Raw genomic sequence first — 25,633 nt, 5'->3', positions numbered from 1 at the left:
ATTCACCAGCTCCTGAGTAGGCCAGGGTCATAGACTCACAGAGCTGGGGCATCCTGACACTTAACAGGGCCTGCCATACGGAGGGGGCAGGAGGGCTAAGAGATCTCAGTTTGTTAGGGTTTTCCAGTAAACTGTACTGTCAGAACTCCCGGCTGGGGAGGGGAGTGTACAGTGATGAATATAGTTTCTGTTTTGGTTTGACTCTTCCCTTTCCAGTTCCCCAGAAGGAAGGGAGAAATGGAGTCTGGCTTCGACTTTGCAGTCTCATTTGTCACTGCTGACGTATCTTCTCTTTGAACTCCTCCTTATCCAGGAAACTACCCAAACCTCCTGTGTGGGGGCGGAGTAGGGACCAGTCAGCCAACTGTTCTGAGGCTGATGGCATGGGTCACTGATCCTTGGATTACAGGGGAGTCTAGTATGTGCCTTCCTAGGTCAGCTCCCTGAGCCCGGAGAGCCCATCCTCCATCCACCAATACTGATGGGACTCAGTTTGGGCATGCCTGGCCCAGGGCCCTAACTCTAACACTGCACCCATGGCCCCTAATAGGAGTAGTAGCTACTGTTAATTAGGCATAGGCACTTTGCACGTGTTATTTCTAATCCTTTTAATAGCTCTGTGACGTGGGCACTTATAGATGAGGAGATGGAGGCTCAGAGAATGATTTGGTCAAGGACACACCACCTAATAAAGAATGGTCTTGGGCCTGACTAGGCGGTGGCATAGTGGATAGAGCAGGGGTCGGGAACCTTTTTGGCTGAGAGAGCCATGAACGCCACATATTTTAAAATGTAATTCCATGAGAGCCATACAATGACCTGTGTACGTTATGCATTATCCAATAGAAATGTAGTGTTGTCCCAGAGGACAGCTATGATTGGCTCCAGCCATCTGCAACCATGAACATGAGCGGTAGGAAATGAATGGATTGTAATACATGAGAATGTTTTATATTTTTAACGTTATTTTTTTTTTTTATTAAAGATTTGTCTGCGAGCTAGATGCAGCCATCAAAAGAGCCACATCTGGCTCTCAAGCTATAGGTTCCTGACCCCTGGGATAGAGCGTAGGACTGGGATGCCAAGGACCCAGGTTCGAAACCCCAAGGTCGCCAACTTGAGCACGGGCTCATCTGGTTTGGGCAAGGCTCACCAGCTTAAGCCCAAGGCCGTTGGCTTGAGCAAGGGGTCACTCAGTTTTCTGTGCTCCCCCTCCCAGTCAGGGCACATATGGGAGAGCAATCATGAACAACTTGGGTGCTGCAATAAAGAGTTGATGCTGCCTGACCAGGCTGTGGCGCAGTGGATGGAGTGTCGGACTGGGATGTGGAGGACCCCAGGTTCAAGACCCCGAGGTTGCCAGCTTGAGCGCAGGCTCATCTGGTTTGAGCAAAAGCTCACCAGCTTGAGCCCAAGGTTGCTGGCTTGAGCAAGGGGTTACTTGGTCAGCTGAAGGCCCATGGTCAAGGCACATATGAGAAAGCAATCAATGAACAACTAAGGTGTCGCAACAAAAAACTGATGATTGATACTTCTCATCTCTCTGCGCTCCTGTCTGTCTGTCCCTATCTATCCCTCTCTCTGACTCTGTCTCTGTCTCTGTAAAAAAAAAAAAAAAAAGTTGATGTTCTCATCGCTCTCCCTTCCTGTCTGTCTGTCCGTCCCTGTGTCCCTGTCTGTTCCTCTTCTGTCTCTCTCTGTGTCTGCCACACACACAAAAAAAGAATGGTCTTGGGTTTTTGACTCATGCTTTTCCCCTGTTCCAGGATGGGCGTTATGGATGCACAGACCAGTAAACTCACTGGACCTGTACCACGGCCAGGCAGTGTGACCTGAGGAAAGATAACTGAGGCCGTGTAAGGGAAACACTGAGCCAGAGTCCTCGGATCTGGGGTTGGGGAAGCCTGCAGGGCGAGGGGAAGCTTTGCTCAGATGGTGACATTTGAGCTGTTCCCTTCAGTCAGAATTTTCCCCCAAGGGGAGGTCGGAGGTCGGTCCAGAATGAGGGAGCAGCGGGATTGGAGGCATTCCCAGGAAGGCCAGCCAGCTGTGCCACGCGCCGCCCTGGAGACGGTTAGTGGCCAGGACAGTACTGGGGGAGGGGTGTTAACCCCCCAGAGCAAGAGAGGAGCGCTGGGGTTTTGCTCCCTAAATGGGAGGAAGGAAACACTGCTGACTTCCTGGGGAGAAGCTCTGAGCAGAGGACAGTAGTACAAGGTCCTTGGAGTGGGAGCACGCTTTATATGTCCAGGGAACAAAGAGGAACTCATGTGGCTACAGCAGAAGGTTCAAGGGGAAGAGGTCAGGGTGGGTGCTTCGGCCTTTACTCTGGGTGAGCTGGAAGCCATTGGAGGTTTGAGGCATTGGGGAGGCGTGGTCTGACTTTTCCCTGTTTGCTCTGGCTGCTGTGTTGAGGATGGACTTGGGACTAGGACAGGAGATAGGAAGCAGTAGCAGGTGAGAAATGAGACCTTGGGCAGGGTGATGGTGGTGGTAGTGATAAGAGATGATGGCTGGATTTTGAAGGAAGAGCCGACAGCATTTGCTCATGGTTTGGATGTAGAAGGTAGGACCCTAGTCCAGTGGTCGGCAAACTCATCAGTCAACAGAGCCAAATATAAACAGTACAACGATTGAAATTTTTTTGGAGAGCCAAATTTTTTAAACTTAAACTATATAGGTAGGTACATTCCTTATCGAGGTAGCACCTGCACGTGGTATTTTGTGGAAGAGCCACACTCTTCAAGGGGCCAAAGAGCCGCATGTGGCTCGTGAGCTGCTGTTTGCCGACCAGGGCCCTAGGCTCTTCACAGGCCCTGTTGGGGTGGCTGTTAATCTCTTTGGAGTTTTTAACATCTGCTCCCTGGCCAGCAGAGGCTCTGGGGTCAGCAGCTACATTTGGGCTTAGCGGGTCTCCGTCCAGCGTGGAGGGCGGCCTGTGTGCTGCTGAGGTGAGCTCTGCCCCATCCCGACTAGGAGAGTGGGCAGGCCTCTCCAAGCTCGTCCCCTCTGTCCCCTCCTCACTTCCACAGCTCCCGACAGGGCGGAGGCCTGATGAGTCAAGGAGAAGGTGTCTGCAGGGGGCCACACAGGCCACTGCCCGCTGGATGTGTTTCTTCGGCGCTGACCTGTCTGAACGGTCTGTTGGCCTGTTCGGTCCGCTTTCCTCCTTCCCTGAACCAGCTCCCTCCCAGGCTGGCCAGCCGCTTCCACACCCAGAGCCTCTTCCTCCACCCATCTGTGGATTCATCATTAACCTGGGCATTTACAGGGTCAGCTTGACCCACAAGTTCAGCCCTGGCCTGGAGTCATCTCACAGAGACGGTCAGCTCCAGACCGTACCTTTCTCTGGAGAAGAGGCAGGGATCTTGTGCTAGCTAACCCTTCCTTAGAGATCGTTCTGTGTCAGGGACTGTTCTAGGCAATTGTGGTTTTGTTTTTGGTTTTTGTTTTTTACTGGGAGAAAAAAAAGAGGGAGGGATGGGGAGAGAGAAGTATCAACTCATAGTTGCTTCACTTTAGTTGCTCATTGCTTGTCATACGTGCCTTAACCAGGCGAGCCCAGGGTTTCGAACCGGCAAGCAACCTCAGCATTCCAGGCCGATGCTTTATCCACTGCACCACCACAAGCCAGGCTAAGCAATTATGTTTTAAAGTCAGCAGTCCTGCCTGACCTGTGGTGGCGCAGTGGATAAAAGCTTCAACCTGGAGCCTGACCTGTGGTGGCGCAGTGGATAAAGCGTCGACCTGGAAATGCTGAGGTCGCCGGTTCGAAACCCTGGGCTTGCCTGGTCAAGGCACATATGGGAGTTGATGCTTCCAGCTCCTCCCCCCTTCTCTCTCTGCCTCTCTATCCTCTCTCTCCTCTCTAGAAATGAATAAATAAAAAAATTAAAAAAAAATAAAAAATAAAAACTGATGATTGATGCTTCTCATCTCTCTCCGTTCCTGTCTGTCCGTCCCTGTCTATCCCTCTCTCTGACTCTCTCTCTGTCCCTGTAAAAAAAAAAAAAAAAAAAAAAAAAAAAAAAAAAGCTTCAACCTGGAATGCTGAGGTCGCCAGTTCAAAACCCTGGCCTTGCCTGGTCAAGGCACATATGGGGAGTTAATGCTTCCTGCTCCTCCACCTCCTCTCTCTCTCTCTCTCACTGTCTCTCTCTCTCTCTCTCTCTTTCTCTCCTCTCTCTGAAACAAATAAATAAAATCTAGTAAATAAATAAATAAATAAAAGTTATCAATCCTGCCCTGCCCTGCCCTGGTGGCTCAGTTGGTTAGAGCATTGTCCCAATACCCCAAGGTTTCAGATTCAATCCCTGGTCAGGGCACATAGGGGAGTTGATGCTTCCTGCTCCTCCACCTCCTCTCTCTCTCTCTCTCTCTCTCTCACTGTTTCTCTCTCTCTCTCTCTCTTTCTCTCCTCTCTCTGAAACAAATAAATAAAATCTAGTAAATAAATAAATAAATAAATAAATAAAAGTCATCAATCCTGCCCTGCCCTGCTCTGGTGGCTCAGTTGGTTAGAGCATTGTCCCAATACCCCAAGGTTTCAGATTCAATCCCTGGTCAGGGCACATACATGAATCAATCAATGAATGCATAAATAAGTGGAACAACAAATCGATGTTTCTCTCTCTCTCTCTCTCTCCAATCAATACATAATTAACATAAAATACAAAAAGTCATCAATTAGAATACCTGTAAGAAGTAAGTGCTGTTGTCATCCCCAACTGAGGCACTGAGAGGTTCAGTAGTAAGGTGGAAATTCTGGGCTTGAACCTTCTCCTGGCTAGGAGTCTAGTTCTTTCTCGGCTTCATTGATTCCTCCTGATTTGTGCTGAGTTAGAGACCCTGCTGAGAAGCCCCTGTGGCAGTTGGGGATAATGCTAGCGTTTCCTAAGGATGTAGAGCAGGAGACATGTTGAGAGCCTGTGTCAACTGTCCCCTTGGCTCTGGAAGAGGGTTTGAAGAAGCCACACATGTGGGTTCTTGTTGGATATAGATGAGACTTGTTCCCCTAGCCCAGGGTTACAGAGCTCAGCTGTGTGGAACAAGGAAGCCAGAACTTGCCCAGTTTGGTCCAGCACTTCGGAGGAGGTTGGAGGGGGGGGGGGGGAAGGTGAGACTCAGAGGTGGCAGTGCTGAATGGCTAAGTGCTTACTGTAGTGCCAGGCACTATTCTCTGCCCTTCCCATGCAGTGGTATCTCTGATGCCCCAGACAGCCCAGGATCAAGACAGACAATCCCAATTTCCAGATGTGGCCTTTGAGACTTGCACACTGAGGAAGGAGCATTGTTCAGATTAGAGACTTCCCGTGGCCAGGAAACGCCTTCCGGGAGTTGCAGGCAACTGGGGTGTCGAGCTGCAGAGAGATGGTTGGAGCTTCTGGGTGTGACTGAAGCCTAGCAAGGACCCCTTCTGTACCCCTGCCACCTAAAAACTGTGGAAATTGGGACCTGGGGTGGCCAGGAGGGGGACAGGAGCTTGGAGCTGTAGGGGGGCAGGCACCAGTGGGAAGGGGTGTTCTCAGAGGCCAGTCCTGGCACTCTCCCCGGGAGCCTGTGCGGGGCGCCCCACTTTCTGCCCCCACCCCACATGGGCATTCACTTGGAGCTGCGATATCTTGGCCCTTTTTATGTATATAATAGATAGGGGAACCTGGACTGGAGGCTCGGAGAGCTCGCCTGGGTCACCCAGCCGTGGCTTACAGAGCTCTGATTTTAACGAAGGCATTTTGCACAAATTCTGTTACACGTCACTATAGTGTAATAAGCCCCTCTTCCCCACACACACTTAATTTCCCAATCACCTGAACAGCCTTGCCAGCTGCTTGTTCTCTCAAAGCACCTGCCATATATATATATAGATGTCATATACAAATGTCAGTCCTAGGAGGCAGCAATTACTGTTGCCTTTTTTACCGTGGTAAAATAAAATATACACTTACCATTTTAACCTTTTTTTCTTTTTCTTTTTTTGTATTTTTTCTGAAGCTGGAAACAGGGAGAGACAGTCAGACTCCCGCATGTGCCTGACCGAGATCCACCCGGCACGCCCACCAGGAGGCGACGCTCTGCCCACCAGGGGGCGTCGCCCTCTTGTGACCAGAGCCACTCCAGCTCCCGGGGCAGAGGCCAAGGAGCCATCCCCCGCACCCGGGCCATCTCTGCTCCAATGGAGCCTTGGCTTCGGGAGGGGAAGAGAGAGACAGAGAGGAAGGAGAGGGGGAGGGGTGGAGAAGCAGACGGGTGCCTCCCCTGTGTGCTCTGGCCGGGAATCAAACCCAGGACTTCTGCATGCCAGGCCGACGCTCTACCACTGAGCAAACCGGCCAGGGCCTCTTTCTTTCTTTCTTTTTTTTTTTTTGTATTTTTCTGAAGCTGGAAACGGGGAGAGACAGTCAGACAGACTCCCACATGCGCCCGACCGGGATCCACCTGGCACGCCCACCAGGAGCCGATGCTCTGCCCACCAGGAGGCGTCGCTCTGCCGCGACCAGAGCCACTCTAGCGCCTGGGGCAGAGGCCAAGGAGCCATCCCCAGTGCCCGGGCCATCTTTGCTCCAATGGAGCCTTGCCTGCGGGAGGGGAAGAGAGAGACAGAGAGGAAGGAGGGGGGGTGGAGAAGCAAATGGGTGCTTCTCCTATGTGCCCTGGCCGGGAATCGAACCCGGGTCCCCCACACGCCAGGCCGATGCTCTACCGCTGAGCCAACCAGCCAGGGCCTCTTTTTTTTTTTTGAGAGAGAGAGAGGGAAAGAGAGAGAGGAACAGGCAGGGATATACAGGAAAAGAGAGAGATGAGAAACACCACCTTGTTGTTGCAGCTCCTTAGTTGTTCATTGATTGCTTCTCATAAATGCCTTGACCAGGGGCTCCAGCTGAGCCAGAGACCCCTTGCTGAAGCCAGCGACCATTAGGTCATGTCTATGATCACATGCTCAAGCCAGTGACCTCAGGGTTTTGAAGCTGGGTCCTCAGTATCCCAGGTTGACTCTATCCACTGTGCCACCACCTGGTCAGGCGCACTTTAACCATTTTTAAGTGTACAATTCTGTGGCATTAAGTACAGCAGGTCCTCCAGTAACCTTGTTTGGTTCAACATTTTTTCATTATCACTCTTGTTTATACCAATTAGTTTGTAGTAAAGTTAGTTTCTTCTTATTATTTTTAATACTTTATTTATTGATTTTACAGAGACAGGAGAGAAAGGGGATCATGGAATGGGAAGTGACAACTCATAGTTACTTCATGTTAGTTGTTCGTTGCTTGCTTGCTGTATGTGCCTTGACCAGGGAAGCCCAGGGCTTCGAACCGGCAACCTTGGCATTCCAGGCGAAGGTTTATCCACTGCGCCACCACAGGCCAGGCTTTTTTTTTTTTTTAATATTAATATTTTTTTATTAAATTTAATGCAGTGACATTGATAAATCAGGGTACATATGTTGAGAGAAAATATCTCTAGATTATTTTGACATTTGATTGTGCTGTATACCCCTCCCGCAAAGTCAAATTGTCTTCTGTCACCTTCTATCTGGTTTTCTTTGTGCCCCTCCCCTCCCCTAACCCCTCTCTCCTTCTTCACCCCCTCCCCCCTCCCCCAACCCTCCCGCCCCTGTTGCCATCACATTCTTGTTCATGTCTCTGAGTCTCATTTTTATGTCCCTTCTATGTATGGATTCATCTCAGTTTTGTTTTTTTTTTTTATAAGAGAGAGAGAATGAGAGAGAGGGACAGACGGATAGGAAGGGAAAGAGATGAGAAGCATGAACTCATAGTTGCATCACTTTAGTTGTTTACAATTGATTGCTTCTCATATGTGCCTTGACCGGGTGGCTCCAGCTGAGCCAGTGACCCCTTCCTCAAGCCAGCAACCATGGGGTCATGTCTGTGATCCCAAGCTCAAGCCAGTTACCTCAGGGTTTCGAACCTGGGTCCTCACTGTCCCAGGCTGACACTCTCTCCACTGTGCCACTGCCTGCCAGGCGGTAAAATTAGTTTCATTATGGTAGTTTCGTTTAAAGTCACAGGACCTTTTAAGGATGTTAAGTGAGGACTTAAATATATTTTATTGTTGCCTTTAATTAATGCAACTGAAGAAACCAAAGCTCAGAGTGGTGATAAGTGCCCCAGATCACACAACCAGTTAAGGGCGGGCTGAGGTTTGAACCCTGATTTCAGAGTCCAGTTCTCTGTCCAGGATATCAGCAGAGCCCCGAACCCCACCCGAAGTTCCTGCTGCAGCTGGCGGTACTGGCATTGCCTGGGAGCCTGGGAGCAGGGGCAGGGCCCTTTGCTGAGCTGTCCACCGTGCTCAGAGACCTGACTTGCTCTCCCTTCCCACCCCTCCTTCCCTTCCATCCTAAGATTATAAAACCTCCGATTTCCTCCCTCCCTCCCTTTCTCCTCTCCTGGAGCCTTAGCGGTTTAGCTTTTGCAAACACATTGAATGTCAAGTCTGCAGCCAACCCGGGCGGACTCCTTCCCACCACACGTGCTGTGCCACTCCTGACACCTCTGAGGGTGCTTGGGGGGCTGGTGACAGCAGGCAGCGGGCTCGGGAGGGAGGCGGTGGAAGCCCTGCTGTCACCAACCTCGCAGCCTTCCTGCCTGCCTCCCCCTCCTGGGGAGGTGGGCAAGGTGGCGTGAAGGCTAGGCCAGCCGTTCTGCTGGCGCTGCCCCCTTCTGCCATCAAGGGCCAGGGACCAGAGGACAAGTGCTTGGGGACTGCTGAGGGCTGTGCCAAACCAAGATGGTTTTCACCTCTTAGACTCACAGGTGGTTTGAGGGAGCTCTAGAGGCCTTTTAAAGTCATTGGAGTGAGTGTGCCAAGGAGGTGACTTAGGGGTGACCCCAGAGTTTGTAGAAAGTCTAGTGGGGCTCTCTGTAGCCACCTTCTTGGGCAGGACCCATAACAGTCCTGTTTTTATCTGTTTCATTATATTGAGATTCCAAGTAAGGTTTTATTTTATTTCATTTTACCTGTTTCTCTTGCTTAAAAATAGGGTTTTTTAAATATTGTTTTTTTAAAAGATGTTATTTATTCATTTTAGAGAGAAGAGAGAGAGAGAGAAGGGGGGAGGAGCGGAAAGCATCAACTCCCATATGTGCCTTGACCGGGCAAGCCCAGGGTTTTGAACCGGCGACCTCTGCGTTCCAGGTCGACACTTGATCCACTGTGCCACCACAGGTCAGGCAACAATAGGGTTGTTCTTTTTTTGTTTTTGTTTTTTTAAACTACTTACCTTTTTCCTTGGTGAGAAGGACTTGCCCAGAGTTACTCAGGACTAGTGGCTGCCCCAAGATGGCTCATTCTGCTGCAAGCTCTTGCTTACTTGGACTCTGAGCTGCTTTCATGGGGAGGGAGATGTAGAAACCCCCCTGCAACCGTGGCCAGCCACCCCCACCCCCGCGTCAGAGCCCCGGGCTTGGCTCCTGCATGCCCCATGTCTGCGGCTCCTGGGCTCCCCGCACCTTGGCACGATCATCTGTGTCGTGTCTGTCTTCATTGGGGACATCTGGGTGGGTGTCAGTGCTATTGCCACTCTGAGTGTGTCTGTCACCCAAGCTGCTGTCATCCAAGTCCTGTCCCCAGGGAGGGAGGGAGAAAGCCACGGGGAAAGACAGACACGGGAGCAGGCTGGGAGGAGGGAAGCCATAGTGCCCTGCAGTGACATAAGGGAGAGGTAGAGAGACGGTGAAGGCAGATAGGAGAGACAAGGAGAGAGAGACACAGGAGAAAACCAGAGCAAGGGAGAGAAAGACTGGTCTGATGGGGATGGAGAGAAAGATTCAGAGATAGGAGAGAGATGGGGAGGAAGACCCAGAGAACGGGTGACAACATACGGTCAAGGAGAGGGTGCACAGAGACACTTAGAAAGAAAAGACAGAAAGGTGGTTTAGGAGACAGACGGGATGGAGGAGAGGTGTAGACAGGTCTGGCAGGAGATAAGAGGGCTATTAGAGACTAGGAAATGTCACCTGCCCTAGAGCTGCTGCCCTGACACAGTGAGGGATATGCTGAGCGTGCGGTCTGGCACCAGGTCCGGCTGATAGATGTTGGGGGGGTCCCATTGCCCGCAGCCTGTCACGTCCCTCCTCTGACTGTCTCCTCCCACAGTACCCTCCAGATGAGCTTGTTATGGGAGCCCCAGGAGTGTGGTGTTGGGGGGTGGCCTTGGGCCGGCGCCTCTGCAGAGAGCTGTCACTGGCACTTGCGCAGAGGCAGAGGGTGGGTGAGCTGACTTGCTCGGAACCCCCTGCAGCCACAAACTGGGGGCTTGCTTTGGACCTAGTAGACTGCGGGGACTGTGGCAGGTGGTAGATACAGCAAAGGCTTAGAGGAAACAGCGAATCAGGAGGGAAACTAGTTAGATCTTGCCTTCCCAGGGTCAGGGACAGACATCTAGGTCTCCCATTCCACTGGCTCCCAAATCTGTCCCCTGGTGCTGGCTGCTGAGGAAACTCAGGGAGACTCGCGATCGAGTTCTAGAAGCTCAGGCCCCACCAGAGTCAGAACCTCTCTGGCCATAGACTGAACCTTTCCTTCCCTCACCCAGGAGACAGGGCCTCTTAGGGCTCCTTGCAGCAAATTGGCGGTGCAGAGATCTTAGGCCTGGGTGCTAGAAGGGAGGGCCCCCTTTGTCTCTGGGGTTCATGAGAGTTTCAGTCTCATAGTTGCACAGGCAGTTAAGGGATGGACAAGTCCATTCACCTGTCTGAGCATAGACTCTCTTCTCTAGAACAGGAAGAACCGTCCTGCCCTGTGTGGGCAGGAAACACGGCCATGGCCAGTGTTGTATGGGCGGGGGGCCCTGGGCCAGCCTTGAGTAGTGGCTGGTTCTTATTCTCTTTAGTGTTTGCCCTGGTCCTCTCTGCTGGGTAGCATGTTGCTGAGGGCTAGGATGTAACCGAACAAGTAGGCTCAGCTACCTGCTGCATCAAAAAACAAACTCGTGGAACAGGTGCTGGTGCAAAAGGAAATAGGTTTATTCAGGTGCTGCAACCTGGGAGGATGGTGGACCCCTGTCTCAAAGACCATCTCATCTCCCTGCTCAAGCCCTGGGTTCTTCTGGGATAGGGAAGGGAGGGCTTTTTGCTATTCAATTATCTTGCTAGGTTTGGCATGCTCAGGCCTTCTCTATTCATCTCTCTAGCTTTGGGTGGGCCCAGTGTAAGAACCTCCCCCTGTACTGTCTTTGCCAATGGGGGAGACTCCCCACTGCTCCCTGACTGTCTTCAGTAACAAGGTAACCCTGTGGATCATCTTTATTAACAATCAATTATTAAGCACATATTAGGTGCCAAGCATTGTGCTAGGCACTAGGAGACAGCCGTGACCAAGTCAGGTAAAGGCCTTGCACCCACGGAGTTTGCAGAACAATAAATAGAATCATTTCAGATCGGGATGAGTCCACTGAAGAATGTATATGTTGGAATCCGTGGGAATCCGAAAAGACCAGAGTAACTGGCTTTGTTGAAAGGAAGAAAGGAACCCTGCCGGGCACTTCTCCGGGGAGAAGGGCACCAAAACAGACTTTGAGGCAAAATTTATTAGGGTAGGGGAGAGCTTTGAGCAAGTGTGCATTGAGTCAGCGGTTCTGGTATGCTCCCTTCTGCAGTTTTACGATTTCAGCTTCCTGAAATGCTTCTCCTTGGGGCAGTTGACCAGCTTCCCAGAACTGTTCTGCTTCTGGGAAGCAGTGGGGTGATAGTAAGCAAGGGTGGGGTCAGGTAGACAAGCACAGCAAAAGGGCAGCTGAAAGTTCTGATGAATTCATGTATCTATCAGTACATACATGACACCGACTGGGGACAGGAGGGCAGGAGGCTGCAAGGACTGGGCTTTTTTTTATTATTTATTCATTTTAGAGATGAGAGAGAGAGTCAGAGAGAGAGAGAGGAGAGAGAGACAGGGGGGAGGAGCTGGAAGCATCAACTCCCATATGTGCCTTGACCAGGTAAGCCCAGGGTTTCGAACCGGCGACCTCAGCATTTCCAGGTCGACGCTTTATCCACTGCGCCACCACAGGTCAGGAGGACTGGGCTTTTGAATTGCCCTTGGAGAGGGCTAGGAAGAACATTCCAGGCAGCGGCGGGAAAGAGCTGGGGCCAAAGCCCCAAGGTAGGACCCAGCTGCACATTTGGGGACCTGAAATAAGGCCAGGGTGACAGTGGTGAGATGGGGGAGGCCTCCTGGGAGGAGCATGGCAGAGCTTCACCCCACAGGGCCGGGCACTGGGGAGGGCACTGTTTTCCTAGGACTGGTGGGAGCCTTTGGAGTGGGAACTGGCAAGGTCTGGCTGATGTTTTGAAGCGCTTTCTCTGGCTGTTGTGTGGAGAAGTGTTTGTTGTGGGGTGAGAGGGGCAGCCGGGAGAGGCCTGTAAGACTGTGTCCAGTTGAGGGACGAGGTGTTGGGCCTCAGGTGGGGGTGGACAGGACGGAGCTAGAGAGGAGGGACCGAGATGTCCTCTCCACACCCACCGCCCCAGCACTAGTTCTGAGAGACACTGCTCTAGGAAGTCCCGCCCAGTTGCCATGGATCAGGGGGTGGGAGGGTAGGGCTGGCTACTGGGAGGGAATGTGGCTTTGTGCTTGGAAAACAAAGAACAGAGCTTGGGGCCCTTTTCTCCTGGGGGTGGGGGGCCTGGGAGAGGCTGTTGAAGGGACCAGAGGCTGAACCACTGGGCTGGGCTTGGTCAGAGCAGGCTGTGTCCCCAGGCACTTGGGAGGGGCCCCAGAGCCCTCCAAGGGTGAACTGTAGGGCCGCTGGGCTTTGCAGAGGGTGGTGAGGAAGGAAGACAGAGTGAGAGGGATGCTCAAACCCCTACAGACTGGAAATCGGGCCATGGGGAGGAATTTGGGCAGAGAGGGCCCTGAGCAGTGGAGTTGGGAAGGGATGTGCGGGGCAGATGTGTTCGGGAGTGAATGAGGTCCCTGGGAGCTGTGTGTGAAGGGATGGAGGAGGTTGACCAGACCCCCAGGACCCTAACATACTTGACTTGACCCCGCCACCATGCCTCCTTCCCCAGCTGTGCCGCTGAGGCCCCGCCCTCCCTGCCTCGAGGTGGGGGCCCACCAGGATGAGCAAACTGTCCAGGGATTTGGCCTGTGACTTGGAGCGCAGCCTGCCAGCCGTGGCCTCCCTCAGCTCCTCATTGTCCCACAACCAGAGCCTCTCGTCACACTTCCTCCTGCCACCTCTTGAGAAGCGCCAGACCATCTCTGATGTCCGCCGCACCTTCTGTCTCTTTGTCACCTTCGACCTGCTCTTCATCTCCCTGCTCTGGATCATTGAGCTGAACGTGAGTGGACTGGAGGCTCAGGGCACAAGCTGTGTTGGGGACACCTGGGCCTCAGTTAGTCCATCTGCCAAATGGGAGGGTTGATTTCTAGGACAAATGAGGAATGGGAAGAACAGCTGTTCTCACCTGCCGGAGGAAGCGTGGGGAGCTCAGGGCGGTTGCGTCATTGGTCTTGGGCCTCTCAGCAAGCATGGAGGCAGGGCTTGAACCTGCCTCTTGCCCCAGAGTTCACACTTTTGCTCCCTGCAAAAGGAGGCGAGACCCCAGCCAGCTCAGCTGGAGTGATGGGAGCCTTTCTGCCCTACATTGCCCTCCGCCTTCATTTACTTACTCATTTATTCATTCAGCAAACATGTTTTGAGCCACTGCTGTGTCTCCAGCACTGTGCTAAAAGCAGAGAGTACAGCGGGAGAAAACCAGTAAACACTTGTGCTTAGTGGCTGCTATCTCTCCATCCCCATTTTGGACACTCTTCAGTACCCCCAGTTCGGCCTCTTCAGGTTTGGTGAGATGCCACCTCGCAGGCTGGAGATGAAGCTGCGCCTGCCCCCGGCCAGTGCGGGGCCAGCCAGCGGTGGACTCGGGCACGGGCAGGGCGGAGCAGGACCTGCCCACAGGCGGGAGCAGAGAGCCCCCGACTTGGTCCTGCCCCAGCCCCTCTGGATGAACTGTGACCTCAGCGTGGGACTCAGCCTCTCTGAGTTCCCCCTGTTTTCCTTCTGGAAAGTGGGTCAGAGTTCTGGCTGGCAGAGGCCCTTCCTCCAGGTCCCGAGCTCGGGTGACAGGAAAATGATGACTTTGTTGATAGAAGCAAAGAATTTGGAGAAGGGGCCGGTCTAGGAGTGAAGAGGGTACATTTGATTCTGGGCATGTGGAGCTGTAGGGCAGCTAGGGCTCTGAGGGTGACTGTCCTTGGTGCCCAGAGTTGAGCTGGCACCGTCAGCTAGGTAGTGCCACAGCCACAGGGGACTTCAGGGACCATTTTACCAAGGAGGAAGCTGAAGGCCCAGCAAGGATTCAAAGAGCTTCCAAGGTCTTCACATTCTTCCTTTTAAAGGTCCCATCCAACATCAAAGCAAGCACTGAACTTTTCCTTCAGTACATACTGCCTTGTCAGAAAAGAGCTGAAAATATTTTGAAAATTTTACTTTTTAAATGATCTGGTTATATTGGCTGTAATAACTCACCAGTCGTCATGCATACTTGGGAGTTCTTGGACAGTGAGAAAGCCTAGCCTCCAGATTGTTCTCAAATGTAATGAAAATCTCAGAATGCTCCATTTAGCAATTAGTAGAGTTAACATAATGTTTCACTTGGTAGGTAATTAAAGTTCTATTAATTTTCAGTTCTGTACTTTAATTTTTATATTTTGGAGCATGTTTATTTTTAGTTTCCTAACTGACTGCAAGGACCCCAGCAGGGTTACAAGGGCTGCGGCCAGGGTCTGGCCGAGCAGGGGCTGGAGCCTGCGGCCTGATGCGGTCAGTGCGGGCAGGTGCCCAGGTGGAGGGCACACTCGCTATAAAGAGAGAAAGTGGAGGACAGAGCTGTGAGGGACAGTAACTGTGAGGGGTGTGCGGCGCTGTGGAGCCCAAGAGGGAGTAGTCTAAGGGGGAGGAAGAGGCCTGGGTGGGTGGGGGTGGGGGTGGGGCCAGGGCATGGGGGCATTGAACTCCGCAGGGTTCGGGGTGGTGAGGTAGACGGTGTGGTGGGTGTTCAGGGGGTTCCAGTATCAGCGGCGGGGGCAGAGGACTGTCCAGATTGTGGGCTTCTTGCCTCAGCAGCAGAATTACCAGGAAGCTTTATAAAGATTCCAGATGTTCAGCTCACCTAAGATTCAGACTCAGGGGTCTGAACATCTGTATCTTTAACCAGTCCCCCACCCCCAAACTCAGAGCGTATTCCAGAGATTAGAAGCCCCAGGTCTAGGGGGTCGTGAAGGGTCTTCTCCCTCAGGCTGCAGTCTGGCTCTCGCCATCCATCCAGCACCCCCCCGCCAGCCAAGGTCTCAGGGATCCCATTGAAAGTGTGTGGGTGACTAGGGCAGGGACAGGGGCGAGGACAAATCTGCTCACTCTCCACGACATCCTCTCCAGCAATGTGATGGATTTTTCCCATTAAGCACAAACCTAATCAGTTGATTTGCCACCTGGGGCTCCGTCTGACACCACTGCCCACCGCCAGCCCCCATCACCGCAGATGGACGGTTGACTGGGAAGATGGAGCACTGAGTGGTGGGAGGGGCGTGGAATTTTATGTGAGGCAGTTTCCCAGAATCCTGTCTGCCAGCCCTACCTATCGGTGCAGGGCACTCCAGTGCCTCCCCTGCACGACCCCGAGGCCCTCCCAGTGTACCCCTGCCAGGGTGCTGTGCCCACAATCATCAGTGCTCGAGCTTTGCTTGCCTGGGCTGCGTGGATCCTTACGGGGACGGTCTTAGTGCTGGGGTCCCAGGCCTCTGGCTGAGCTCCCCTGGTGCTTCAGGGACCCCCTCGGGCAGTGACTTAGCATCTGCAGCCTCTCTCCCAGGCTCCAGCCTCTCCCTGCGTCCTCCCCACTCCCGGAGGAGAGGGGCAGCCCCAGAGACCGGGTTCTGCCCGTAGAGCTGTTCGTCTCTTCCTCTTGCAGACCAACACAGGTATTCGGAAGAACCTGGAGCAGGAGATCATCCACTACAACTTTAAAACTTCCTTCTTTGACATCTTTGTGAGTGGCCTTAGGGACCTGGAAACAGAAAGGGAGCGGGGACACAGCTCTGGCTAGACGCTGTTCTTTCTGCGACAGATATTCTAACCTGATCAGGGAGACTCGGTTCCCATCCTCAGGGAGCCCACAGCCTTTAAAAAGGTTCCTAAATGAGTCCCCCCTTCAGAGAGCCCCTACTGGGAGGGGAAAGACAAGACCCAGGTCCAAGAAGGTCAGATCCGAATCATCCCCAAATAAACACTGACTTAGCTATTCTCTCCCAAGGCGTAGACACACTGTGGGGAGGGAACCTGGGGGCATGCGGCTAGAGGGGGCGGGCAGCCTTCAGCAGGGGCAGGCATTGGCCCGTCTGTGATGACTTCCCCACCACCACCAGGTCCTGGCCTTCTTCCGCTTCTCTGGACTGCTCCTGGGCTACGCAGTACTGCGGCTCCGGCACTGGTGGGTGATTGCGGTAAGATGCCCCATTCTGGCAGCTTTGGGGCCCTGGTGGGGCTGGTGCAGGGGTCAGGGTGGAGGACTCACCCCCGGCCTCTGACTTCCCTCTCTCTTTCCTCCCTCTCTCTGGGCAGGTCACCACACTGGTGTCCAGTGCCTTCCTCATTGTCAAGGTCATCCTCTCTGAGGTCAGTGGCTCAGGGTCTGGCTGGTATGGTGGGCGTCTGGCCTGAAGGATGGGCTTCTCCTAAGAAGGGCCCATTTCTCTAATTTGGGGTGTCTGGATTGGGGTAAGAGGGTATCCTTTCCTTGGATATTCCAAGGAATCACCTTTACTTGCTTCTCCCACTGGTCCCCCTGCAACCCCAAGAACAGAAAGTTCTTCCTCCAGTTTAACATCAGTTTGTCCTGCTGCAGAATTCATTAATCCATCTCAGAGGCATGTGCCACAGAGGGTCCCCAAGCAGCTGGTACCAGGAGTGGGGTATATGCTGGAGTTGGTAGCCCCAGGAGGGGGCTCTTCTCTGGGTTTGGGGTGACACCCTGCCATGGAGCTCAGCCCCCTCCCTCCACAGCTGCTCAGCAAAGGGGCATTCGGCTACCTGCTCCCCATTGTCTCCTTTGTCCTTGCCTGGTTGGAGACCTGGTTCCTTGACTTCAAAGTCCTTCCGCAGGAGGCTGAGGAGGAGCGATGTGAGTGCCAGGGATAAGGGGGGGCAGTCAGGGTCATCCCCGCCCCAAGGGAGGAGAATGTCAGACATGAGAGCCGATTCTGAGCCACCTTGCCAACCTGAGGAGCTTCCAGGGGCCTGATAGTGAGCCTGGACCAGGGGGACCCCGGGCTGCTCAACTGTCCTTGGTTGGGGACAATGGCTGCCCATGTCTGCTCTCCCAGGGTACCTTGCTGCCCAGGCCGCTGTCGCCCGTGGGCCCCTACTCTTCTCCGGAGCTCTGTCTGAGGGCCAGTTCTATTCACCCCCAGAATCCTTTGCAGGTGAGGGCTGGGAGGTCGGGGAACTGCCTTCAGGGAGGGGCTTTATGAAGGAATGGGGTGGGCTGTTCTTTCTGTTCCTTCGGTGGTCCCCCTGGGGAAAACCAGTGCTCTCCCCCACACACGTCCATCCCCCATAGCCTACACGTGCACCTGAACCCCACTACCTCCCCCCCTGCTCTCCCGCCTCTCCCCATTGTCATCTGTGCTTGTTCTCTGCAGGGTCTGACAATGAATCCGAGGAAGAAGTTGTTGGGAAGAAAAGCTTCTCTGCCCAGGTACCTGGCCGCCCATCCCGCTCCCCCACCTTTAGAGTGGGCACCCAGGCAAAGGCCAGCGCTAGGTCCAGTCAGGGTGGGTAGGGCTTCCCAGCAGAGGGTGAACCTCAGCGGCTTGAATGCCAGTCAGTGCCCGTTTGAGTGCCAACCCTACTGTCTGTCCTGCTCATCAGTGTGCCTCGTGCCTGGGGCCCCGTGGGGAGCGGCCATGGCCACAGCTCTGGGCCCCAGAACCCCTCGGGGCCTGGGAGACCAGCACATACCCCTTATCTGCTGGGTCGCTTCCACAAGAGGTGTGTTGAGTGCCCAGAGAAAGAAAGAACCAGCCACGAACAAGGTGGGGTGAAGGCCCCAGGCCAACCCCCCCTGCCTCCCATTTCTGGCCAGGAGCGGGAGTACATCCGCCAGGGGAAGGAGGCCACAGCTGTGGTGGACCAGATCTTGGCCCAGGAGGAGAACTGGAAATTCGAAAAGAATAATGTAAGACCCCTCTCTCCCGCCTGACCCACCCATGTGTGTTGGGAATTTTTGCGTCCTTTTCTGAGGCCTGAGAAATAAGCCCGAGGATTACGTGGGTTGGAGCTTGTCTGTGCCCCACGCTGGGGCAGGGGTTAGCCACCTGGCAGGAGGGCAGGAGGGACTGGAGTTTCCACTGCCTCTCCCCCTGTTAATTGCCCCCTCCCAATCTTCATCTCCCTGCCGCTCTGCGTCCTAGGCTCAGCTTTGAAGGGGAAGACAGGCTTCTACCTTGTGTTCGGTATTTTGTTTCATGGTCAAAACATGTTATCTAAAAAGATGGCAGAGGGCTTGGGAAACAGAGACAGCATCCATATCACTTTCTCTGGCCAGTTGCTCTGGCAGCCCTTGTTGGCCTGGAGATATGGTTCTTCGTGGTTGCAACCACAACTATGCCCCTGTCTTTTAACTTGATACCAAGCGCCTTTCTTTGCTTGTCAGAATCACTGTCTTTTAACAGCTGCTCAAATATCCCCAGACTCCCAGGGTTTTCTGCCCTGAGCTGTTAGAAACCTGATGTATCTGTCACCCATTCCCGGGCCACCAGCCCTCCCTGTGTGCCCTTCCCTCCTCCACTCACCTCCCTGCCACCCTTCTGTCCCTCACACAGGAATATGGGGATACTGTGTACACCATCGAGGTTCCCTTTCACGGCAAGACGTTTATCCTGAAGGTGAGTGAGAGAACTGGGTGTTGTGGAGCGTCCTGGAGCCTCCTGCCCTCTCTGGGGCTCCAGGTAGGGGCCGAGGGGCCCCGCAGGTTTCTCCCACTGAGAGGGAAGGGCTGTGTGCCGGGCACAGCGCACACCACCCAGCCCCCAGCCCTGCCCTGCCCTGCCCTGCCCAGACCTTCCTGCCCTGCCCTGCGGAGCTGGTGTACCAGGAGGTGATCCTGCAGCCCGAGAGGATGGTGCTGTGGAACAAGACGGTGACCGCCTGCCAGGTGAGCCCGGCCACCTCTCGGGTCAGGGGCCAAGTGACATGGCAGGGCAGGGCAGTCATGCCCCAGTGTGACCAGTTACCGCCAGGGCACCTAGGTCGTGCTGTTGAACTGCTCTGTGCCTCGGGTTCCCCATCTGTAAAATGGGGCTGGGGGCAACAGCGTTGCCTGGAGAGGGCTGGGAGAGTGGACAGAGCACCGGCCCGGCCCCGCGAATGGGAGTGGCTGTTAGGAAGGGGACCTGAGCAGGGAGCAGACTGGGCTGGGGCTCCTGAACTGAGGTGCTCAGTTCTCCTGGGGTGGGCTGTACCGCACGTCTCCCCTCACACCTGCAGATCCTTCATCGGGTGGAAGACAACACCCTCGTTTCTTACGATGTGTCCGCGGGAGCTGCAGGCGGAGTGGTCTCCCCCAGGTCAGTAGCCACTGCACCCTTCCTCTCAGGCAGGTCTCCTGCCCCTGCATCTCGGGCTTGGCACCCCCACCGAACCCTTCCTCCCCCAGGGACTTTGTGAATGTCCGACGCATCGAGCGACGCAGAGACAAATACCTGTCATCAGGAATTGCCACCACCCATTGCGCCAAGCCCCCAACGCACAAATACGTCAGGTGAGCCTCACCTTGCCCAGGGTCAGCCCAGCCAGCCCCGCCCCAGGTGGCTATGAGGACAGGGCCGGGTACAGTATGTACAGCGGGGGATTTTGTCCTGCTGAGGCCGCTTTCCTGTCCCCTGTCCCACTGGGCTTTGCCTTTCCCGGCCCCTAATCCTGCTAATCGGCTGCTCTGTGCTGGAGACCAAGGGAATAATGTCTGGACCCACGCCACCCACTCTGGAGGGAGCTCCAGGCGTAGACTGGGGACAGAGCCAGCCCTTCCCCCTCTCCCTGCCCCACCACCTCGCCTTTGTCCTGGCACGCCTGGAAGTCTGCCAGAGGAAGAGGGGTTACACTTTTCCTGCCGCCTGTCCCAGGCATCCTGCAGCCCTCCTGCTGTCTCACCCTAACCCGCTGCCAGGCGGGCGGCCTCCTCCCGGATACCCCACCCTTCCCTCGCTTCCCCTCCCTGCCTGGAGTTCTGTTCTCCGGGTGTCACACTGAGCCCTGGTCTCCATGCCACCACAGACTTACTGGGTGACGGGCAGTTTTGTTTCCTCTCAGGGTGCCAACTTCCTTATCTGTGGAATGGGTTTAACTGTGCTCAGTGAAGCTGTGGGCAGATGAAATGGGGTCGGGCTGTGAAGGACACAGCCCAGGCCCTGACCACCTCCCATGAGGGCCACCAGCACTGGCCTGCCCCGAGTTGGCCTGGGCTGAGAAGTGCTGGCCCAGCGTACCTCCTCCCAGCTAGCGCTGACCTAGAATCCCTGGACAGGGTGGTTGAGGGCCGGGAGGGTGACGAGCTCCCTGCGGGTGTGTGCACATCGGCGGGCTGCTGTGGGAGTGTTCGTGCATTGTGTGGTGGGGGATGGAGAGCTGTGGCCTCTGGGATGCCCGTTCTGGGACCCACTCGGGCACTGTAGCAGGTGCTCGATCAGCAGCTCCCTTCCCTTGTCCACCGCGTCCAAAGTGGGCCAAGAATGGAGGGGGGCAGGTCAGGGGCCTTGCCTGGCTCCGAAGTGCCCCCAGTGGAGCCTCTCTCCTTAGGGGAGAGAATGGTCCTGGGGGCTTCATCGTGCTCAAGTCAGCCAGTAACCCCCGCGTCTGCACCTTCATCTGGATCCTTAATACAGATCTCAAGGTGAGGGCGCTGGGGCCGCAGGGCAGGCGCGATGGAGTGGAGGGGGCTCCTGGCCCTGTTCAGGGCCTTCTCTACACCCCACTTCCCTCCCACTCTCGGGGTGCGGACTGTCTGGTCACCCTCAGTTACTGAAGGGCCTGTGCCTCTTGTTTCGTACCTCTGGCTCCTGAGGCCCTGCGGAGGGTGGCTGGCTGCCAGCCGAGCCCCTCCCAGGTCTGTTTGTATGGCTGGTGCCAGACCTGGGCACAGTATGTCCTTCCTGCCAAGCGGGAGGGGGAGAGGGCGGCCTAGGCTGCATTCCAGAGCTGCACCTGCATTCTAACCCTGAACGCTCCCTGCTGGTGCCAGTTGTGGAGGGAGGAGCCCCTGCTGAGGGCCAGCCATCCTGGAACTAACGCCTGCCTCCCCAGGGCCGCCTGCCCCGGTACCTCATCCACCAGAGCCTCGCGGCCACCATGTTTGAATTTGCTTTTCATCTGAGGCAGCGCATCGGAGAGCTGGGGGCCCGGGCATAGCCGTGCCCCCTTGCCACCCTGCGGGCCAGGGTTCTGTCGCCACAGCCTCCAGAGCCGAAGAGGGGGGCCGTGGGGCTGCCCACAGAGGACCTGGCCTCAAGCCGTGGGAGGAAGACGTTTGCTCCATGGCAGTCCCTGGCCCCAAGCTTCCACGCTTCCAGCCAGCGAGCCACGGCCACGAGCAGGTTGTGGGCTCAGAGCCTGCCGCTGGGGCCAGAGGGGTCTCGCCCTGCTGATGTTGACGTGGCATCCCTGCCTCCTGGAAGAGGAGATCTGCTGTCCCCTCCCTAGCCAGGGGCAGAGTCTGGCTTGGGAGCCTCAGATGTGATAACTGAGAGCCAGTGCCGGGGCAGGGGGAGGCCAGAGCGCCAGGAGCCCCTTCATCTGCCTGCTCTCTCATCGCGGGGGATTTTGGGATTATGCAAAAGGTCTGGGACCTTTTTCCATGTGTACTTGTGGGGGAGTGGGTAGCAGGTGGGGACGGTGGGTGCTGGCAGTGCACCTCTGCCTCTCCCAGGTTCTCCCTCCCACAGGGCCTCCTTGGGGACCTTTGTAATTTGAGCCAATTAAAAACCTGAACTCGGAAGGAAAAAAAGCAACCCCTCCAGCTTGGCCTCTTGAGGGAAGGGGAGGGCAGCACTGTGCAGGTGGAGGAGTGAGCCACCATTGAGGCCAGATACCTGACACGCCCTCTCATACCTGCAGCGAAAAAACACACACACACACACACACACACACACACACACAAGATACATGACACGCCCTCTCATACCTGCAGCGAAAACACACACACACACACACACACACACACACACACACACACACACACACACACACGAGATACATGACGCCCTCTCATACCCCGCAGTGAACACACACACTTTCCTGAATGGTTCAAATGGGCAGGTGACTGGTCAGAAAAACATGCCCCACCCCCCTGCCAGGCTTCCTGTCGGTTATGGTCTCCAGGATTTGGGAGGAGGTAGAGACTAGCAATGCCCACAGCAAGACCTGGCTGTTTCTGGGGTTGCCAGGCTGGAGGGGGACCTGGGCTTCCTGGTCGCTGAGGCCGCTCTGGGATCTCTGCTCCATGCACATTCCCCTCGCCCGCCGCGCCACTAGGGGCAGCATCGAGTCAGATCCAGGGGCAGGGCACGGCTCTCCCCTCTGCCTGCAGGCTCCGGTAGGAGCCAACTTGCTTCGAGTGGGGGGGAGGGGGTGCTTCTTGGTCCTTCCTGGTGTGTGACCCTGGGCAAATCTGCACCTTGGCCTCCATTTCCTACTTTGTAAAATGGGTCTCATTATGTCATAGGCTCTTAGAAGATTAAAAGACACCAAGAGTCAGGTATAGTGCCTCAAGAATCAAGAGTATGCAGTGCTGGCAGGTGGGTGGCAGCTGCCCCCACAAGGTCCTCAGCTCCTGTCACTGTCTCCTGGTGCCCTTTCCTTTGCCCACTCAGCGATTCCCACGTTCCCCCTCCCCCGTGTCCGTCGCCCTGTGTGCCAGCTTGCACCATGAATTCTCTCTTGGGTGCCATCCCAGCAGTCATCCTGCTCCTCATGAATGAGGGCCAGGCCCTGCCCAGGTGGCACGTCAGAGCTCTGTTCAGGCTGTTGTGACCAGAAAGTGGGGTAAAGGAAGTCCAGAAAGGGGCAGGGACTGCCCCATGGTCACACTTTATGGCTAACAGGATTAAAGCCAGATCTGCTGACTGCCACTCAAGGAACCCCTGCATGGCCACCTCACCCTCTTTCACCCCACTTGGGGTATTGGGAGTAGAGCTGGGGGCCACTCCCACACCCGCACTGGCTCGACCTGGGAGACCATTTTTCTGACCACTGGCCATGGGGTAGGAAACACCTGGTAGAGGCTTGTGCCCGGGCTCCCAGGTGAGTGAACTGATGGTGCCCTGCGTGGTGGTGGCAGTCGGGAACCAGGCCTTTAGAAACACACCTGAGGATGTGGTGGTTGTCTCTTCCTGTGGAGGGCACAGCCGGGGGATGTGTCCTTGAACCCTGGCAAAGGAGAGCAGTGGGTGAGGGGGCTGGCAGCCTGGTACAGAGCCCAGAGGGGCCTCAGCTCCTGCACTTCCCGGCTCTGTTTACAGACAAGCCACTGTCCTCCCTCAGTGAGGGGGAAGGGGTGGGGCAGAGAGCAGGTGCCAAGGTGGCACAAGGCTGGGCATGTGCTTGGTCTCAGACTGTGTAAGGAGTGTCAGGCACCTGGAGGTGTTGCTCTGAAGACCCCTGCCCCCACTTTCCAGAAGCTGACCTCTGACCTGGGGCCAGCCAGCGTCCAGCCAACCCCAGCCCTGGGCCCAAAGTCCCCCATCAGAGTACTGGCTCTGCTTATAGCATCTGACGCCACTGGGGCTGAAAATAGCCCCTGGAGGAGGGGGAGAGGCAGGAGGGGCAGGAGGGGGCTATTTAAAGGGCCCGGGAGGAGCAGCGCTGAGAGAGTGAGGCTGATCATGGCCACTTCAGAGCTGAGCTGCCAGGTGTCTGAGGAGGACTGTGAGCGCCGAGAGGCCTTCTGGGCTGAATGGAAGGACCTGGCACTGTCCACACGGCCTGAGGAGGGGTGAGTGCTGGCCGACTGCGAGTCTCTCCTCTCCTCCCCTACAGCACCCTCCCTGAGCATTAGGAGGCCAGAGCATAGTTTCCGGGGTGGGTGGGGACAGGAGGGTGTCTGCCAGGGAGAGCAAGGTGGGCTCACCCCTCCTGTGCCCAGCGGGCCCCTTGCACAGCCAGTGTTTGGAAAGCAACAGCTCTCAGGAGCTCAGCGCCCCTCTCCTCTCCTCCCCAGTTGCTCCCTGCATGAGGAGGATACCCAGCGATACGAGACCTACCACCAGCAGGGGCAGTGCCAGGCGCTGGTGCAGCGTTCCCCATGGTTGGTGATGCGTATGGGCATCCTCGGCCAAGGGCTGAAGGAGTACCTGCTGCCTTACCAGCGGGTGCTGCCGCTGCCCATCTTCACCCCCACCAAGATGGGTGCCACCAAGGAGGATCGCGAGGACACCCCCATCCAGCTGCGTGAGCTGCTGGCACTGGAGACAGCCCTGGGTGGCCAGTGTATGAAGCGCCAGAATGTGGCAGAGATCACCAAGCAGCTGCCCCCTGTGGTACCTGTCAGCAAGCCAGGCACCCTTCATCGCTCTCTGTCCCGCTCCATGTCCCAGGAAGCACAGAGAGGCTGAGAGGGACTGTGACTCAGGCTCCACTATGCCCACCCTGGGCTGGGCCCTTCCTGGCTAGGACCATGGAGGGGAACTGCTGGCCACGGATGCTTTGTAGTTTGCCCAGAGTTGGGGGCTAGGGGACACGGGAGCCAGAGGCCTGGATACCTGGGTCCCTTGAGTTGCCAAAGGGAGGGGAGCAAAGACAGTGGGCCCGAAGAGTGGAGAGCTAGGGGCTAGCACTGCTGAGTACCCATAGACCCAGGAGAAGGGACAAAAGATGCTGGTGAGGGAAAGAGGTGCCTGAGAGGGGTGACCGAGCTTCAGGGAAAGACGAAGTGTAAGGAGATCTGGAATGCTCTGGAAAGAGCTTGGAGAAGACTGGAGGGAGGGGGATGTGAAGAGGGCAGAGGCAGGGTGGAGCCCCTAGCACCCTGTTAGTGCTGCAATAAATGCTCAATTGTGTTCCAGTTTTGTGTCTTTCCTTGTGGTTGTGGGGACCAGCCCATTAGTGTCACCTCCCTTCCCACACTTACTTCTGGGAACAGGCCCTACATCTGAGCTAAATATGGCAGAGCTACTGGGTACACCCCGTGTTTGGGGGAGGGGGACAGCTGTAAACGGGGCTGCCTGTCCAGTCCCCCTTTGGTGCCCTCACTGCTGGGCAGTCCTGGCTTGCATGTCCAGTCCCCTGGCACTAGGCAGTGCCCAGGAGGCCAGCTGGCATCCAAGGTTTGTTTAAACGATCTCTTGGAGAATATGAAGGGAGCTGGCACTAGGCCTGTCTTTGGCTGTGCCTCAGTGTGTGGATGGAACAAGTGACCTTAAGACTGACCTGCCTCTCAGTTTTGAACCCAGACAAAAGCAATCCTTGGCTGGGGTCAAGTGCTCCACCCTCCCTCTCCTGGGAGCCCAGGGTGGGTTGTTGGGGGTGGGGTGGGGGTGGGGGTCAGGTTCTTGACTGTGACCCCTGCAGCTGTTGTGGTGAGTCATGTTCCAACCTGGCTGCTTGGACCAACAAGGAGACACTTTC

At 55.5% G+C, this 25,633-nt stretch overlaps 2 protein-coding genes across 5 annotated transcripts in view; both read left to right on the top strand.

Moving 5' to 3' along the window:
- The window catches only part of STARD3 (StAR related lipid transfer domain containing 3), a 30,811-nt gene extending 8,791 nt beyond the window's left edge, over positions 1-22,020 (top strand). Inside the window, exons 2-17 of one of the 4 annotated variants that reach the window (XM_066263740.1) lie at positions 9,050-9,186; positions 12,028-12,120; positions 13,029-13,301; positions 15,930-16,007; positions 16,384-16,461; positions 16,580-16,633; positions 17,021-17,138; positions 17,341-17,439; positions 17,659-17,714; positions 18,102-18,194; positions 18,841-18,903; positions 19,077-19,172; positions 19,505-19,584; positions 19,674-19,778; positions 20,813-20,906; positions 21,317-22,020. In XM_066263740.1, the coding sequence (XP_066119837.1) occupies positions 13,080-13,301; positions 15,930-16,007; positions 16,384-16,461; positions 16,580-16,633; positions 17,021-17,138; positions 17,341-17,439; positions 17,659-17,714; positions 18,102-18,194; positions 18,841-18,903; positions 19,077-19,172; positions 19,505-19,584; positions 19,674-19,778; positions 20,813-20,906; positions 21,317-21,421 (1,341 nt within the window). In that variant the 5' untranslated portion in view covers positions 9,050-9,186; positions 12,028-12,120; positions 13,029-13,079 and the 3' untranslated portion in view covers positions 21,422-22,020. Of the gene's footprint in view, positions 1-9,049; positions 9,187-11,956; positions 12,121-13,028; positions 13,302-15,929; positions 16,008-16,383; positions 16,462-16,579; positions 16,634-17,020; positions 17,139-17,340; positions 17,440-17,658; positions 17,715-18,101; positions 18,195-18,840; positions 18,904-19,076; positions 19,173-19,504; positions 19,585-19,673; positions 19,779-20,812; positions 20,907-21,316 lie in introns of all 4 variants that reach the window. The other 3 variants (XM_066263739.1, XM_066263738.1, XM_066263741.1) reach the window with 3 other exon arrangements.
- Positions 22,021-23,844: 1,824 nt separating this feature from the next.
- Positions 23,845-25,070, top strand: TCAP (titin-cap). Its single transcript, XM_066263737.1, has 2 exons — positions 23,845-24,002; positions 24,228-25,070. Exons 1-2 carry the CDS (start codon positions 23,893-23,895, stop codon positions 24,619-24,621), a joined length of 504 nt encoding a protein of 167 aa, XP_066119834.1. The 5' UTR covers positions 23,845-23,892; the 3' UTR covers positions 24,622-25,070.
- The last annotated feature ends 563 nt before the right edge of the window (positions 25,071-25,633 follow it).

The sequence above is a fragment of the Saccopteryx bilineata genome, chromosome 2 (assembly GCF_036850765.1).
Source record: "Saccopteryx bilineata isolate mSacBil1 chromosome 2, mSacBil1_pri_phased_curated, whole genome shotgun sequence".
NCBI lineage: Eukaryota > Metazoa > Chordata > Mammalia > Chiroptera > Emballonuridae > Saccopteryx > Saccopteryx bilineata.
Note: the sequence above shows the minus strand (reverse complement) of the source record. Positions and strands in the feature narration are given on the sequence as shown.

What these genes read in the sequence shown, in the direction of transcription:
- TCAP (XM_066263737.1), top strand. Translation starts at nt 23,893, where the DNA reads ATGGCCACTTCAGAGCTGAGCTGCCAGGTGTCTGAGGAGGACTGTGAG. An exon ending in TCCACACGGCCTGAGGAGGG is followed by an intron (nt 24,003 to 24,227) that starts GTGAGTGCTGGC and finishes TCTCCTCCCCAG; the next exon opens with TTGCTCCCTGCATGAGGAGG.